Raw genomic sequence first — 13,077 nt, forward strand, 5'->3', positions numbered from 1 at the left:
GTTTCTATTTCCATGTGTTTTGAACGGTTTTTTGTCATCACCCCACTGATGCTTCTTTTTTAGCGCCACTATTCCTTCAAAACGATTATATCACAAATATCTGTCAAACACTTAACACACATTTAATTCACATTAAATTCTCACTTCTTGTAATTTACCGTCAACTTAGTTGGTGAAATCCGAATTTGAGACAAAAAGCCCGATAAACGGATGATACGAGCAATTATGAAAGGTTATGTACACGGACGCCAGATCTAACCGATTTATGTCCCACTTGCATGTAACGACTCCACTATTGAAATTTTCTAACGACCTCGATGATCGGATTTTCATGTCGATTGTTGATTTAAAACATAAAATTGTTTGTTTCTTCCACAATTTTAATCACGAGTTCAACTAAAACATATACCCTCATTCATATACCCTCTTACCAAAAAAAAACTGCATTTCACAATGCGAACAATTTTTACGTTATTTTCTAGTGGAGGAGGGATATGGCGTATTGTCGTCCAGTTACATTTAATAAAGCACATTTGTGTTTAATTTTGTGTGCCTTCTTACATGTCATTTCAGCTGCCCAGGACTTAATGTAGAATATTCCTACTCGACTGGAAAAGTCTGGATAACTAAACGCCTCTTCCCTACTACTTTCCTGGTGTCCGAAAATATATATACCAGTAAGATCATCACAAATTTTGGATTTTCCTGATTTAACGAGAATTTGTGAAATTACGAAAACTTTCTCAATATCTAGGAGTACCACGTTATTTGGATGACTTGTCGTCAAGGGTAGACCATTGATGTTGATCATATTTGATGTTAAATGAATTTCCCCATCAATTATCATCGTTGTAGGCTTTCTCGCGATAACCCAATCACTCAGTATGTGTTTCTGATTAATTACCATGGTTCCTCCAGACTCCATCTCAGTTAGTCTGTTGATAATTTGTGTGAGTGGTTTTATCGAAGAATGAACGAGTTTTTTAAATAAACCAATGTAACTCTCTCCCCAAAACGCTGAGAGCTCATTCAGAGGAATTTTAAAGTATTGGGCATCATTAGCAACGTGGATGATACTATGCCAACTGAGAACTTGAGCCCCTTCATCATTATAAACATCAGGTAACGTCTCGAAACAAATTTTTAGCAGAGATCCAGCATATTCACTCAAATCCTTAACGAATTCCTTACTGTTTAAAATTCTGCTAGCAAAGACAAATAATAAGAAATGACAACGTAAAGGTTTCGGTAAGAAATCTTGTAACACGACGATACCACAATAATTAAGGAAAAACTTGAATTGTGATGCTTTCCATCTTGAGATATTATTCACATCAAATTCTTTCCTTTGAAATTCAATAGGGATATCGGCTTTTAATGACCTCATAATACCATCAAGCCGACGAACATCAGCTAATTTGATCCTCTGGGCTGAACTTCTCGTTAGCCATTTATCCAGCAGCCATTTCATATTACCAGAATAGAATAAATGCATTAAATCTAATGGCACTTGTTTTGTCAGATCGAATCTATCCAAAGAGAGCAGCGGGGACACAGAACCTTCATAATGATGTTCTGGTTGAACTCGCGTCTCGTAGGATACTTTAGTGCGTAAATTTGCATTGGTCACTGGATATATGCGTTTTCCTCGTCTTCCACAACCTACTGTAATGCCCTTGGTGAAACACCTTCCACAGGCATAGAAGGCTCCAGGAGCTTTGTGGCAGCAAATGAATGCTCGAGCTGGCGAATCAGCCACTATTGCTACAATTTTCACCTCAAAAACCTTGTCATCAATGCGCAAACCATTTTCTTGGAGTTCATTGGCCTCTTCAACAAAATCAGTCATGAATTCTGTGGCTGATAATGGTTTCCCATCCCCACAATAAATCGCGGCAGCAAAGGGTTTGGTAGTGTAATTTGGATGCTGTATTTTTATTGAAATTGGCCAAATTTCCTTCTTAGCATTCCGGTATACCTGCATACCGTCAATATGAACCAGAAGAGAAATGTCGTTTTCTCGATAAATTTGAGTTGAAATTATTTTTCTGAGTCCCGAGGCGATTCCCAAATAAATGAATTCACCTGGAATCTCATGAACTCCTCTCATGGTTGTTAGGTGTCTGCAATGGGGAGTTTGCAAAAGCTGCCGTGTAGTCTTGGGTATTGATGTGTAACCTTCACTTCTTAAAATGGCTAACAATTCATCGATTGCTTCTGCTGTTGTAGCTCTTCTGAATTTCACTGCCCATTGATTAATTTTTTGCTCCATTCCCCGCGGTTCCAATTTGTCCAGAGTTTGTGTATTCTTGTCTCCAATGCTGTCAGTGAATACTTTGTTGAAATCATTGTCAATGTCATCTGAATCACCATCACAACCTGAGCCCCCAAGAATTGGTTCATCCCTGTCTCCAACGCTGCTATTGGATTCACTGATGCAATCATTAAGATGCTTATACGAGCCACAATCACCATCACCACCCGACCAACTATCACCACAAGCACTAGCATTATCATCGAGATGTCGAACATCGACATCTCCACTAATTTGATCCACAATAGATCCACTACGGATAGTTATTTCATTGGCTGTTGGCAAACTAACCTCTTCCTCATCGGCATTATTGCGTTCACTGTAATCCGGAGTTTTTTCTTTAGCGCCTTCTACGTTTACAGATTCTTTTTTCTTCAGTTGATGAAAATGTCTGTATTTTTTAACCCGTGAATATGAACTCTGAGACATATTACAATAGTAAAAGAGTAATATTAAAATAATAAATTGCCGCACACGACACTCATGTCTACTGCCACAATCAGACTACTCAACACGCCATCTTACGGGCTGTTGTCATAGAATGTGTGGTATACGGTGATATCCACGCATATTTTCCCCTGAAATAGTATGTTCAGAAGAAATAATGGTACCTTCGGAAGAAGGAGAATCAAAGGACGAAAAATTTAGTGAAGGAACATTCCCCATGAGAATTCAATTTTTGGAATGCTGTTCCATATGGGACCCAAGCCTGGCAAACCATGCCCCTTGTCTGCCTGGCCATGTCTCGGGGCAAGCTTGGTGACCCAAGCCTGGCAAGCCATGCTCTTTACCAGTCTGGCCATACCTCGGGTCAAGCGTGGTTGCCCAAGCCCGGCAAACCGTGCTCTTTGCCAGTCTGGCCATACCACGGGCCAAGCTTAGTGACCCAAGCCTGGCAAGCCATGCTCTTTGCCGGTCTGGCCATGCCTCGGGCCAAGCTTGGTGGCCCAGATCTGGCAAGCCAGTCTCGTGCCAGACCTGGCCCGTTTCGTGGACATTGGCATTTCCTACCTGGGTAGTGGCCACGGAATGACCGTCGGGGACAGGTGTCCTGAACGACGATGTACTCGGACGCGGATGAACACTGGGGATGACATCGAGAATGCGGAAGAATATGAATTTCATTTTCTTATTTTTTCTTCTAACGAAGGAAAAATTGCAATTTCATTCTTCAAAGGTAAGAAAAAATTATTGAGAATGCTTGATATGTGTGGATAAAAGCGAATCATTTTCCAGTCCATCTCAGTATGTTATAGTTTTATAGTTTTTCTCCAAACTCTACCGAAATGTTTAGAATGATTTTAATAAATAAAACCAGAGAAGAAACAAAAAGAAATGAATGAACGAGGGCCTTTTGTCAAATGATCTAGACTGTCAAGTCTTTGGTCACTAAGAGTCAGTTGATCTGGAGACATCACACCCGCAAGATGTACCTTCTGCGTACAATAATAAATAATTAAAGTTAATAGTTAAATCGTTTTTATATTATTGAGACAATCCCCATCCACAATTCAATAAAACTAAACGAACAAATGCACAATGTTTTTTTGTTCTCAGCAGGAGGGAAAAATCTTCAAGTGTCAACCCCTGTAATCCAAGAAAGTATGCAAAGGTATCTTTTACAAGGATTGCACAAGGACAGTCCCTTTTATGACTCCTATCCCTCAGACTCATTCTTCCTCTTTTCCTCCAGGGATTTCCGTTAATGAGCCATTGTCTTTTAAGAACTCAAATCCTCGGGATACTTTTCTAGATGGATTCTTCTACCCCGGGAGGAATTCGACACGGCAGCGGCCTATTGTGGATGAGGGCCTCTTCAGACCCATCACTATCGTTTACCTGCCTCCATTCGCACCCTGAAACGCACGAGGAACACCTGACAGATACTTTTGAAACAATGAAAACAATGCTTCGATTCTTTTTTGTTAACTGACTCTTTGGAAATATTCATTGTGTACCAGCTTTTACACTTTGTTTTAATTTTTGTGTATTACACCGACATAAACAATATTCACTGCACTAAAAAAAAAAAAAGTTTAAGTTTAAAATATATTATAAATACATAACGTTTATAAATAATCCTAAAATCAAGTGTACAATAATGCACTTCATTCGTCTATTCTCACTCGGGTGACGAGAGTTATTAATTATTAACGCATAATCGAATTCAATATTACCAATAAAAAATCAAATCAATCAAATTAAATTCAATATAATTGCACATTGTTATTTATATTTCGTGGGTGTTGGATTGGTGTATGCAAGTCGACCAGCTTCGTTCGATCATCGAGAGTCGTCGGGTCAGTTGGCGCCAATGTCCCTCCCCCTCATCTCTGCCGTGTCTCACGCCACACCAAAGTGCATTTCGCCTCATTAATCTTGCTTTATGGTCGGCCGCTACACCTCCAAACCTTTCCTCATTCCCCCCCTCTCGACCCCTCCTCTCTTTCACCCCCATCCTCCTTCGCCTTTGAGTCGCCATTTTCGTGTTATAACAGACGAATTGTTCTCACGCAGTGAAAATCATGATTGATTTTTCTTTTCAACGATTGATTAGTTTTTCAATAAAAATTGACGTGATTTGTATCGATAAATTTCATTGCATACAAAACCGAGAGTTAAAAAAATTGTTCTTTAGGAGGGAAGTTATGTCCAATCATTTTCTTTTCCTTTTAAAATATATTTGATATAAATATATGAAAGACTTTCCACCCCTGGGAGTCACTTTCCACGCTGGGGTGGAAAGTAGCCGCTTTTCTCCTGCTCTCCAGGCACCAAAATACAAATTTTTCTTTGCAGACGCAAAAATCGAATGTACCAGGATAAAGTATCAAATATACTTGATTCAAGTATTTTTAGGAGGGGGCGATGGGGGGAGGAGGGGGGTGATGGGGGGAGGAGGGAGGAGAGAAAACAATTGTGTGCAAATATTATTCGTATCGTATCGTATGTTAAAAATAAGGAAATATGAAATAAAAAGTCACCACGTGAGTTGAACAGAGATACAAACGTTACAAATTCACATTTGACTGACTCGAGGGAGGGGGGGGGAAGGGGCAAGTTATGACTGTCAAAGTGCTTTATGACGTGGAAAGTTGTGCAACCCTCGTCGTGGTCGCGTGGCAGCCAGCATCAGGAAATGGCTACGCCACGACGGAAGCGGAAGCAGAGAAAAGGGTCGAATGGAAGTCATCATTTCATTGTAGAGGGGTTGTATGGCGTTTTCACGAGATTCTGGGGTGTGTCACAGAGATTTGATGCTTACGGGTGACGACTCCGTGACTCATAATCCCATTGATGGAAGGAGGAAAAAAATGGGGCTTTCAGAGGCGGAATGTTGAGTCATCAGACGATTTTCTTGGCTCGGAGGGGTTTCGACGATTTGGGCTTTTTTCGAAGATCAAGATCTTGATAATTGATCTTTTTTATGATTTCAGGGCAGTTCGGGGACAGGAGAGGGGCTGGAGGATGAAAAATTGTGGAAATTTACAAATTTTCGGGGTTTGAAAGATTTTCTCATTATTTTCGTTTGACAGTTGTTAAAATATCATTTTGGTGATGGGAAAGAATTATAGGAGACACCTTTAATTATTATTTATTACTCAAATAATTGGTAGACAATTTATGTTTGAAAATTTTTCTTTTACAGGAGTGAGTAGAAAATGGTTTTCCTTACAAACTTTCTTGGATTGATTTTTTTTGACACTATGGTTACAGTTTTTAGTGAAGAATAAAAAAAAATATATAAAATCATTTTAATATTTTCAACTCTCTCCTTCGGTCCTTTAACCGACGTTTATTGAATCTAAATAATTTTCCATTTATTCTTTTTCTCGTCATGACATAAACCAGTGGACTAGTTTTCTAAAAACAGCGAGCTGCGATTCCAAGAATAATTCTGTGATCATCGCAAATTCCATGAATGATATGAAAAAAAAAGTCAAAAGTAAAAAAGAGAAATCAATCGATGCTGCTCCTCTAATGAGGAAGGTTGCCTTATTTTACCCGGCTACACTTGGGCCTCCACTATTGGCGACAGGACGTGTTGTAAGGTATGGATGCGGAATCCTGGCGCCAGCGAACTCGGCCAGGAACGCTCAGTGGGTCTGGCCGCTGAAGAATGTCTTACCTTCCTTTTTAAGGTGGCCCATGCTTCACCGCAATTCAACGATAACTGGGCGATTTTCTCTCTAAAATATTACCTCTCGACTCATCCCATGAACACATACAAAATTTTGTAAAACGGATTAACTATTTTTTATTTAAACTCTGAATATTTTTGAACAGTGCCAACGTATTAAGTCCTTGACGATCCTAAATATCCGGTATTTTAAATGGATTTCGTGATTAAACTGGAGAATTCACTCGTTGATTCTGAGGACTCCAAACAGAAGCCGCCTTCGATCCCATGGGGGTGGAATCTATCGAATATTCCTGTGCATTCCCTGAATATTTCATCACATTTGAATAATTATTTAAATAAATCACATTCCGTCGATCTAAAAATTTATTGTAGACGAGACCAACGGAATCGCACCTGACAAGACATTTTCAAAGGAATAATGACTCACCATCAAACGAAAATGTCATTACCTACCCCTTCTAGACAATCCACTAGTAAAATGAACATTTAAAATGTTGAAACAATGAAATTTGATCGTCATATGACCCCACCATCCAACAAAACATATTCCCTAGAATCTACAATATTCAACCGATGGATCAACTGTCGCTTCCCTTCAAAGGCCACCCCCCGCTAGATCCTAAACACAAATTCCAAAACCCCCAATTATCCGTCAGCTATATAATCCCCAAATGCCACCTCAAATCGACCCATTACCAGGTGTTCAAAAATTTATCCCTCTGCACTTGTCCCATCGCGTGTAGCCTAAAAAGCCGTAACGAAGCCCCTCAGTACGTAGCGTGTCCTTACGCTTTTCGTTTCGCAAAAATCACAGGAACACATCCTCTCCCCCCCCCTCCTCCACCGGCTGCAAAAAACGTCTAATAGTAATAATGAATCATGGACCAAAAAAAGATGAAACTCCGAGTACCTGAAGAAGACCGGGAGGATGTAAAAGCCTATGGAATTGAATGTTCGAGTTCCAGAGGGAGATAAGAAGCATATCCAAGTGGGTGGAAGATTTTTGGGACTCTCTGTCCCTCTTTTTGGGTCTCGATAGCGGCGCCGCACTCGCTTAATTAGCGATCTAATCTCTTCTCAAGGTCGGAACCCAGGTATAACCCTTGCGGTGTACCTCACCCTTTCCTTTTGGTCCTTGATACCTTATATACGCTTCGGTTTAAACAGGTTGCGGTGAAGAATATCGTACGTGTTCCAATCGTTTTATCGTCGTGGTAAGAAGGCCCATCGAAGAGGGAGGGTGGGGGGGGGGGGGAGTTAAGGGACGATGCAGGGAGGTATGGTAAAGCCAGTATTGGATTATGGATCGGGATTGTCTCAATGATATAAAAACGATTTAATTGTTAACTTATTTTATTTTACAATAATAAATAATTAACTTATATAATTATTTATTATTGTACATCTTGCAGAAGGTACATCTTGCGGGTGTGATGTCTCCAGATCAACTGACTCTTAGTGACCAAAGACTTGACAGTCTAGATCATTTGACAAAAGGCCCTTGTTCATTCATTTCTTTTTGTTTCTTCTCTGGTTTTATTTATTAAAATCATTCTAAACATTTCGGTACTGTTGGGAGAAAAACTATAAAAATTATAACACAGTGAGATGGACTGGGAATAGTTATAGACAGATGATTCATTTTTGTCCACACATATCAAGCACTCTCGATAGCCAGAAACAGAGAATAAGTTTTTTCGTCGCAGGCGATGAGAAACAGCGCACAAGTCACTTTGACCTTCCCCTCGTGACCTTCGTGACATTTTTAATATTGTAAAGTGATTAATAAAGGCAGGAGAACAGTAAAATGGACTTTAAAAAATAGGAAAATGAGGGAAAACAAGAAAATAAGAATTAGAGCTGATTTTTGGTTTATTTACTTTCCCCTTCGCCGAGAATCTTCCGTTACAGTCGCTCACTTCTGCGAATTGTTTAACTTTTTGAGAATGAAAAATCGATAAATACTTTTTTCTGTCAATTATTCAATTACAACAAACATTAGGGGAGGAGAAACGAAGGTAAAGGTAGTGACACAGGGGCAGGCAGGAGTCAATGTAAAACAAAGAAGACGTTTGTAACATCAAAGGAAATAGCGAATAAAAAAATACATCAATAAATAAATAGAGTAAAACGAAAATTAGTCTATTTTACTGGGATTTGAACGCTTGTCACCAGAAATTGATGAATGGTGGGTGTGAAATGCGCAGGAGGGGGAGGTCGTAGGCAGCGCCTCACACGGCGTCCTGAGGTATTCGTCTCTTGTTTCGGTGTTGGCGATATCTCAGTTTCATAATGCCTCCCTGTATCATACCTTATGGCTGGCTAGCGGCGGGAGAGGGACGCAAGGGTGAAGGAGTATTGGTGAACCGGCTTGGGAACCGGTAGCCGGCGAACGGTAGCCGTGTGCTTGCCACTGCTTATGAGACGCACTTTGATAAACAGGGGAAAAAAATGGAAGTTATGCTGTCATGCTATATTTTGCGGCGACAGATCTTTCGTTCTTTGTTTTGAGATGTGGTAATTCAGGTGTTTGAACTTGATGCAAAGCTAGTGATTGATGAATTAACTGGTTAATTAGGATTAATCAATCATTTTGGGGAATAGCAGGGGTAGAAAAAATTATTGAAAGCATTTTTATATTTTTATTGATTAGAGGACAATTGGAAATATAATATAATTACACAAGAAATAATTATATGTACAATGAATGTTGATTAAATAATATAAACAAATCTTTGTTTATGGAAAGAAAGACACCATGATGACGATGATTTCGTTTTTGAAACTTCGAGATCATTTGTTAGTTCGGCGACTGTAATTCAATTTCTCTCACTTAAACGTCCGATCATTTATTAATCTGGCTTCCAATTAAAATCTAATACCCTTCACTCCGGAATTACGAAAAGGCGTAATTTTTATTAATAATTTCTCTCCGGTTGAAACACTATGAAAAGGGTTTTGGGTTGAGAAAAAACATTACCACACGATCTTAACGTCGTAATGGCACTCAGTCCAGGAGGAGCCATCCCCTTTTTCGCGGTTAATTGGTAAATGAAAAAAACAATGAACAATCCACCCTTTTCGGTACATGAGAGCACCTGTCTTCATGATTAGTTGACCGGTTGGTGCACCACAACCCGATTACTCACTCCTTATATTCCAAAAACTTGAAATTGAGGACTTGTTGCGTGCACGTCGGTACAAGGTGCACCAAAGCTGAGGAAAGTTGAGGTGAATCAACAACTTAGAATTCAATTTTTTCAGGACCGAGACATGAAACAAAATCCCTTTCCCAGGGATCGAGTGGTCAGATGATTGTTCAGCGATGATTTCAAATAATTACCGGATTGCCTGATTTGTGTGGGGATAAATGGCCGTCATCAGTTGTTGGCGTTTGGAATCGTAGAGAGACATCAGAGAATTATTTTGAGGTAAATGGTTGATTTTGACAGGTGGGGAGAGACTCGGTATTTGTCTCACCTCAATCGTTGAATTTTAGCTCCAACTGCTCGTTCACTTTTTGTTTCGATAACCGCTTATTTCTTCTCTTTTTTTTCCCGCTCCGGAGTCGCGAAAGCGCGGACAGTATCCGGTCATTAAGCGTCCACACGGACCCCTTGTTGTTGTCTTCGTCTTTCTTCGGGCCGACGCCTGGTCAATTAGCCGCAAGAAGCGAGTTCTCTCGCGGTCGAGGTGACCGAAATCGATACCCATGAGGCAGGTGCATTTTCAGGGAATATATTGTCACCTGAACAACTAGTTGGTGGGAATTTTTATTTACCCTGGGGCCTGGACATCATAAAGAAAAAACGAAAACTTCATGAGAAATTGAGGAAAATTTTAAGGAGAGAAAAATTCGTGAAAAATTACGTGGCTGTTCTGTAATCTGCCAGTCAAGACAGTATTCAGTAAAAATTATGAAACAGTTACGGATTTTTTCACTGATCGTTTCATAATTTGTCTGGAACGTTTTGGACTTTTCCCTGAAAGTTCACTGAAAAAGTTCGCGGCTGTTCCGTAATTTTTACCAAATATTTTCTTGACTGACAGATTACGGAATAGGCAGGTAATTTTTTTTTTAATTTTTCTCTCAGTGTATACTAGGGAAAAGAAAATCGTTGAAATGGATTAATTTGGTGTTGGGTAATGACGAACAAATTGTAGCCAATAACGTTCCGATAAAACAGGAAAAAACCGAAGTTTTAGCTGACGACTGAAACGAACCGTATTCACTGAAAAAAATTTCTAAAAAAAAATCTGGCACTGGTCTGGGATCGAAGGGGACCTAAAGGGAATATTTCCCGACGTCCTCTCCAAATTTTCACACTCACAAAAATTTTCCCAGACATTTCAAGAAATTTTACTTCAATTGCATTATATTTTTTCACACCCGGATGACTGTCATTTTATCCAGCACTGATACTAGAGTTTTCATTGACTGTGGCAGGGAAATGTCAAGGAATTCCAAACCAAAAATTGTATTTTAAAACGTGAAAAGGTAAAACTCAAATATAATAAGCACATTATTTTCAGGACACCACACCACATGCATCGTCTTCCCGAAATTAACGTCGTTAATTAGCTCGTGAGGCCCAGCGAGGGCCGACGTATCCCAGAGAACATAAAAAAAATATCTCGAGAGAAGGTGGAGAATAACGAAGGCAGGATGAAGAAGAGAATAATGAGGCGAGTTTGGGGTGATGATGCAGGTGTGCAGATCGTCTCCTCGTTGACCACACACTGTACTTCTCGCCTCAGACACTCAATCCCCTATCCACTTTCTTTTCTTCTTTATATCATCTGCATATACATCGTATTATCTTACTCATCGACTTACGCATTTGCAAAATGGTATATCTTCCCCCGTCATCGATCTTCGAGATGTTTATCAGCTGTTCAGAGCCCACTTTTCAGCATTTGCTCAATTTATTTTATTAAAAAAACTGCTTCCCTCGAACCAGGGACAAACAGAAGTGACTGAGAACTGAATGAACGTGAAAGAAATTCTGAAAATGTCAGGAATGCCCGGATAATCACGAAGACCTTTAATAATAGAAATTATTTGGGTGGCGAATACAGTGAAGAAAAGTAGAATGAACCGGGTGAGAGATTAAATCGAGAGGATAAGGATAATGAAACAAAATTCCTATCATCATTGGTGATCTTGTTGTGTTGAATTTATACTGAGGAGTCAATATCACAGGGTGGAATTAATTTTAGAATAAGGGTCTGCAGAATTATCCCGATATTTGTTGTTTATTTTCATGATTTTATTCTGGTTTACAGTGACTATTACAACCTTTTCATTTCCATTTATAGTTATCGGAAATTTAACGAGTTGACAAGCAACTGATGGTGACAGCTGGTTAAGGTATTAAATGCATAAGAAATTTCTGGTTATATTGCTAATTGAGTCTTATCAGGAGTCTAGTGATTTGGAGTCATTAATTAATGCGATTTCTTTATTGTTAGTGGCAAGGTCTTCTCCCAGTGCAGTTATTTACGTCGATGGAATTCAAGGGAAAAATTTCCGGGAATTAACAACAGTTTTAAACAATTTAATTTGATTTTTTTTTGTGCCCTATTTTCTGATAAAAAAAACAGCCATAAGATCAAGATCATCTGTCGCTGATCTGTTTCGTTTTGATATGATTATATATATATGTACATATGGTATGGTTATAGATGTGTTCAAAAGGTTTATAAACAAATAACTCATTCGTGTACAAGAATATTTGTTATTAGAAAAGGACTTTTTTAGTTCATCATCAGAAAAAGGATGGAATTCATTTATGTAATGAACTCTTGTGGGGTAATATCGAGGGCACATCAGACTACTTTCGTACATTTTTTCGAATGATTTATTTAATATAAAAAGGTAAAAATTATGAGTGTCAAGGGCAGCAACTACCAACTCATTAAACGGAAACAACTTTCTGCTTCTTGGTAATAATCACGGAATTTTAGTACCTTGTGTATATTAAAAAAATGATCTCCAAGAAGGGCATTTTAATTTCTATGAAGAGATGCACTGATAACTAAATGTTCCGTTATGATATAGTTTGCATTCATAATTAAAAAACTTTCGTCAAAAGATTTCAAAGTTAATCTGAAGACAACTATAATCACATCCTATTTTCCTTGATATCAGTACCTGATTATTCGTTGGATTATGAGTATTTATATGCAATTAGAGTGCCCTTAGTTAAAGCCAAAAATCATCGGTCTGGATAAACAAAAATCAGTGTATGAACGGGGACAAAAATTATTGAAAAAATGACGTCTTTTCCGTAATCTACCAGTCAAAATAGTATTCAGTAAAAATTATTTTCCCTGAAAGTTTACTGGAAAAGTGCGTAATTGATCGGTAATTTCGACCAAATATTTCACTCCCTCTGGATGACGTTACGCTACTGCCAATTTTTTGTACCACGTTAAATATAATTTCGTCTAACAAATAAATGATTCATGTGAATAAATACTGACTACTAAATAAATTAACCACTAGTCATATAATAAATTGACCCCCGTATTTGCTTAATGAAATAATTACGATTCCAACTGTGATCGAATATCCTAAAAATTTTTTCGAATTTAGGAAAAGGGTAGAGCTGTTTTA

At 38.7% G+C, this 13,077-nt stretch overlaps 1 protein-coding gene and 1 long non-coding RNA gene across 2 annotated transcripts; one reads left to right on the forward strand and one right to left on the reverse strand.

The window, feature by feature from the left end:
* Positions 1-1,096: 1,096 nt before the first annotated feature.
* On the reverse strand, positions 1,097-3,307 carry LOC135159914 (uncharacterized). The gene is made up of 2 exons (XM_064115978.1): positions 1,393-3,307; positions 1,097-1,202 (listed from the first exon to the last, which is right to left on the reverse strand). The coding sequence occupies exons 1-2, from the start codon at positions 2,741-2,743 to the stop codon at positions 1,195-1,197; spliced, it is 1,359 nt and encodes a 452-aa protein (XP_063972048.1). The 5' UTR covers positions 2,744-3,307; the 3' UTR covers positions 1,097-1,194.
* Positions 3,308-3,336: 29 nt separating this feature from the next.
* On the forward strand, positions 3,337-4,485 carry LOC135159915 (uncharacterized). The gene is made up of 3 exons (XR_010298475.1): positions 3,337-3,491; positions 3,872-3,926; positions 4,068-4,485. It is a non-coding gene; the product is annotated as an uncharacterized LOC135159915 (long non-coding RNA).
* Positions 4,486-13,077: the final 8,592 nt, after the last annotated feature.

The sequence above is a fragment of the Diachasmimorpha longicaudata genome, chromosome 3 (genome assembly GCF_034640455.1).
Source record: "Diachasmimorpha longicaudata isolate KC_UGA_2023 chromosome 3, iyDiaLong2, whole genome shotgun sequence".
Lineage (NCBI taxonomy): Eukaryota > Metazoa > Arthropoda > Insecta > Hymenoptera > Braconidae > Diachasmimorpha > Diachasmimorpha longicaudata.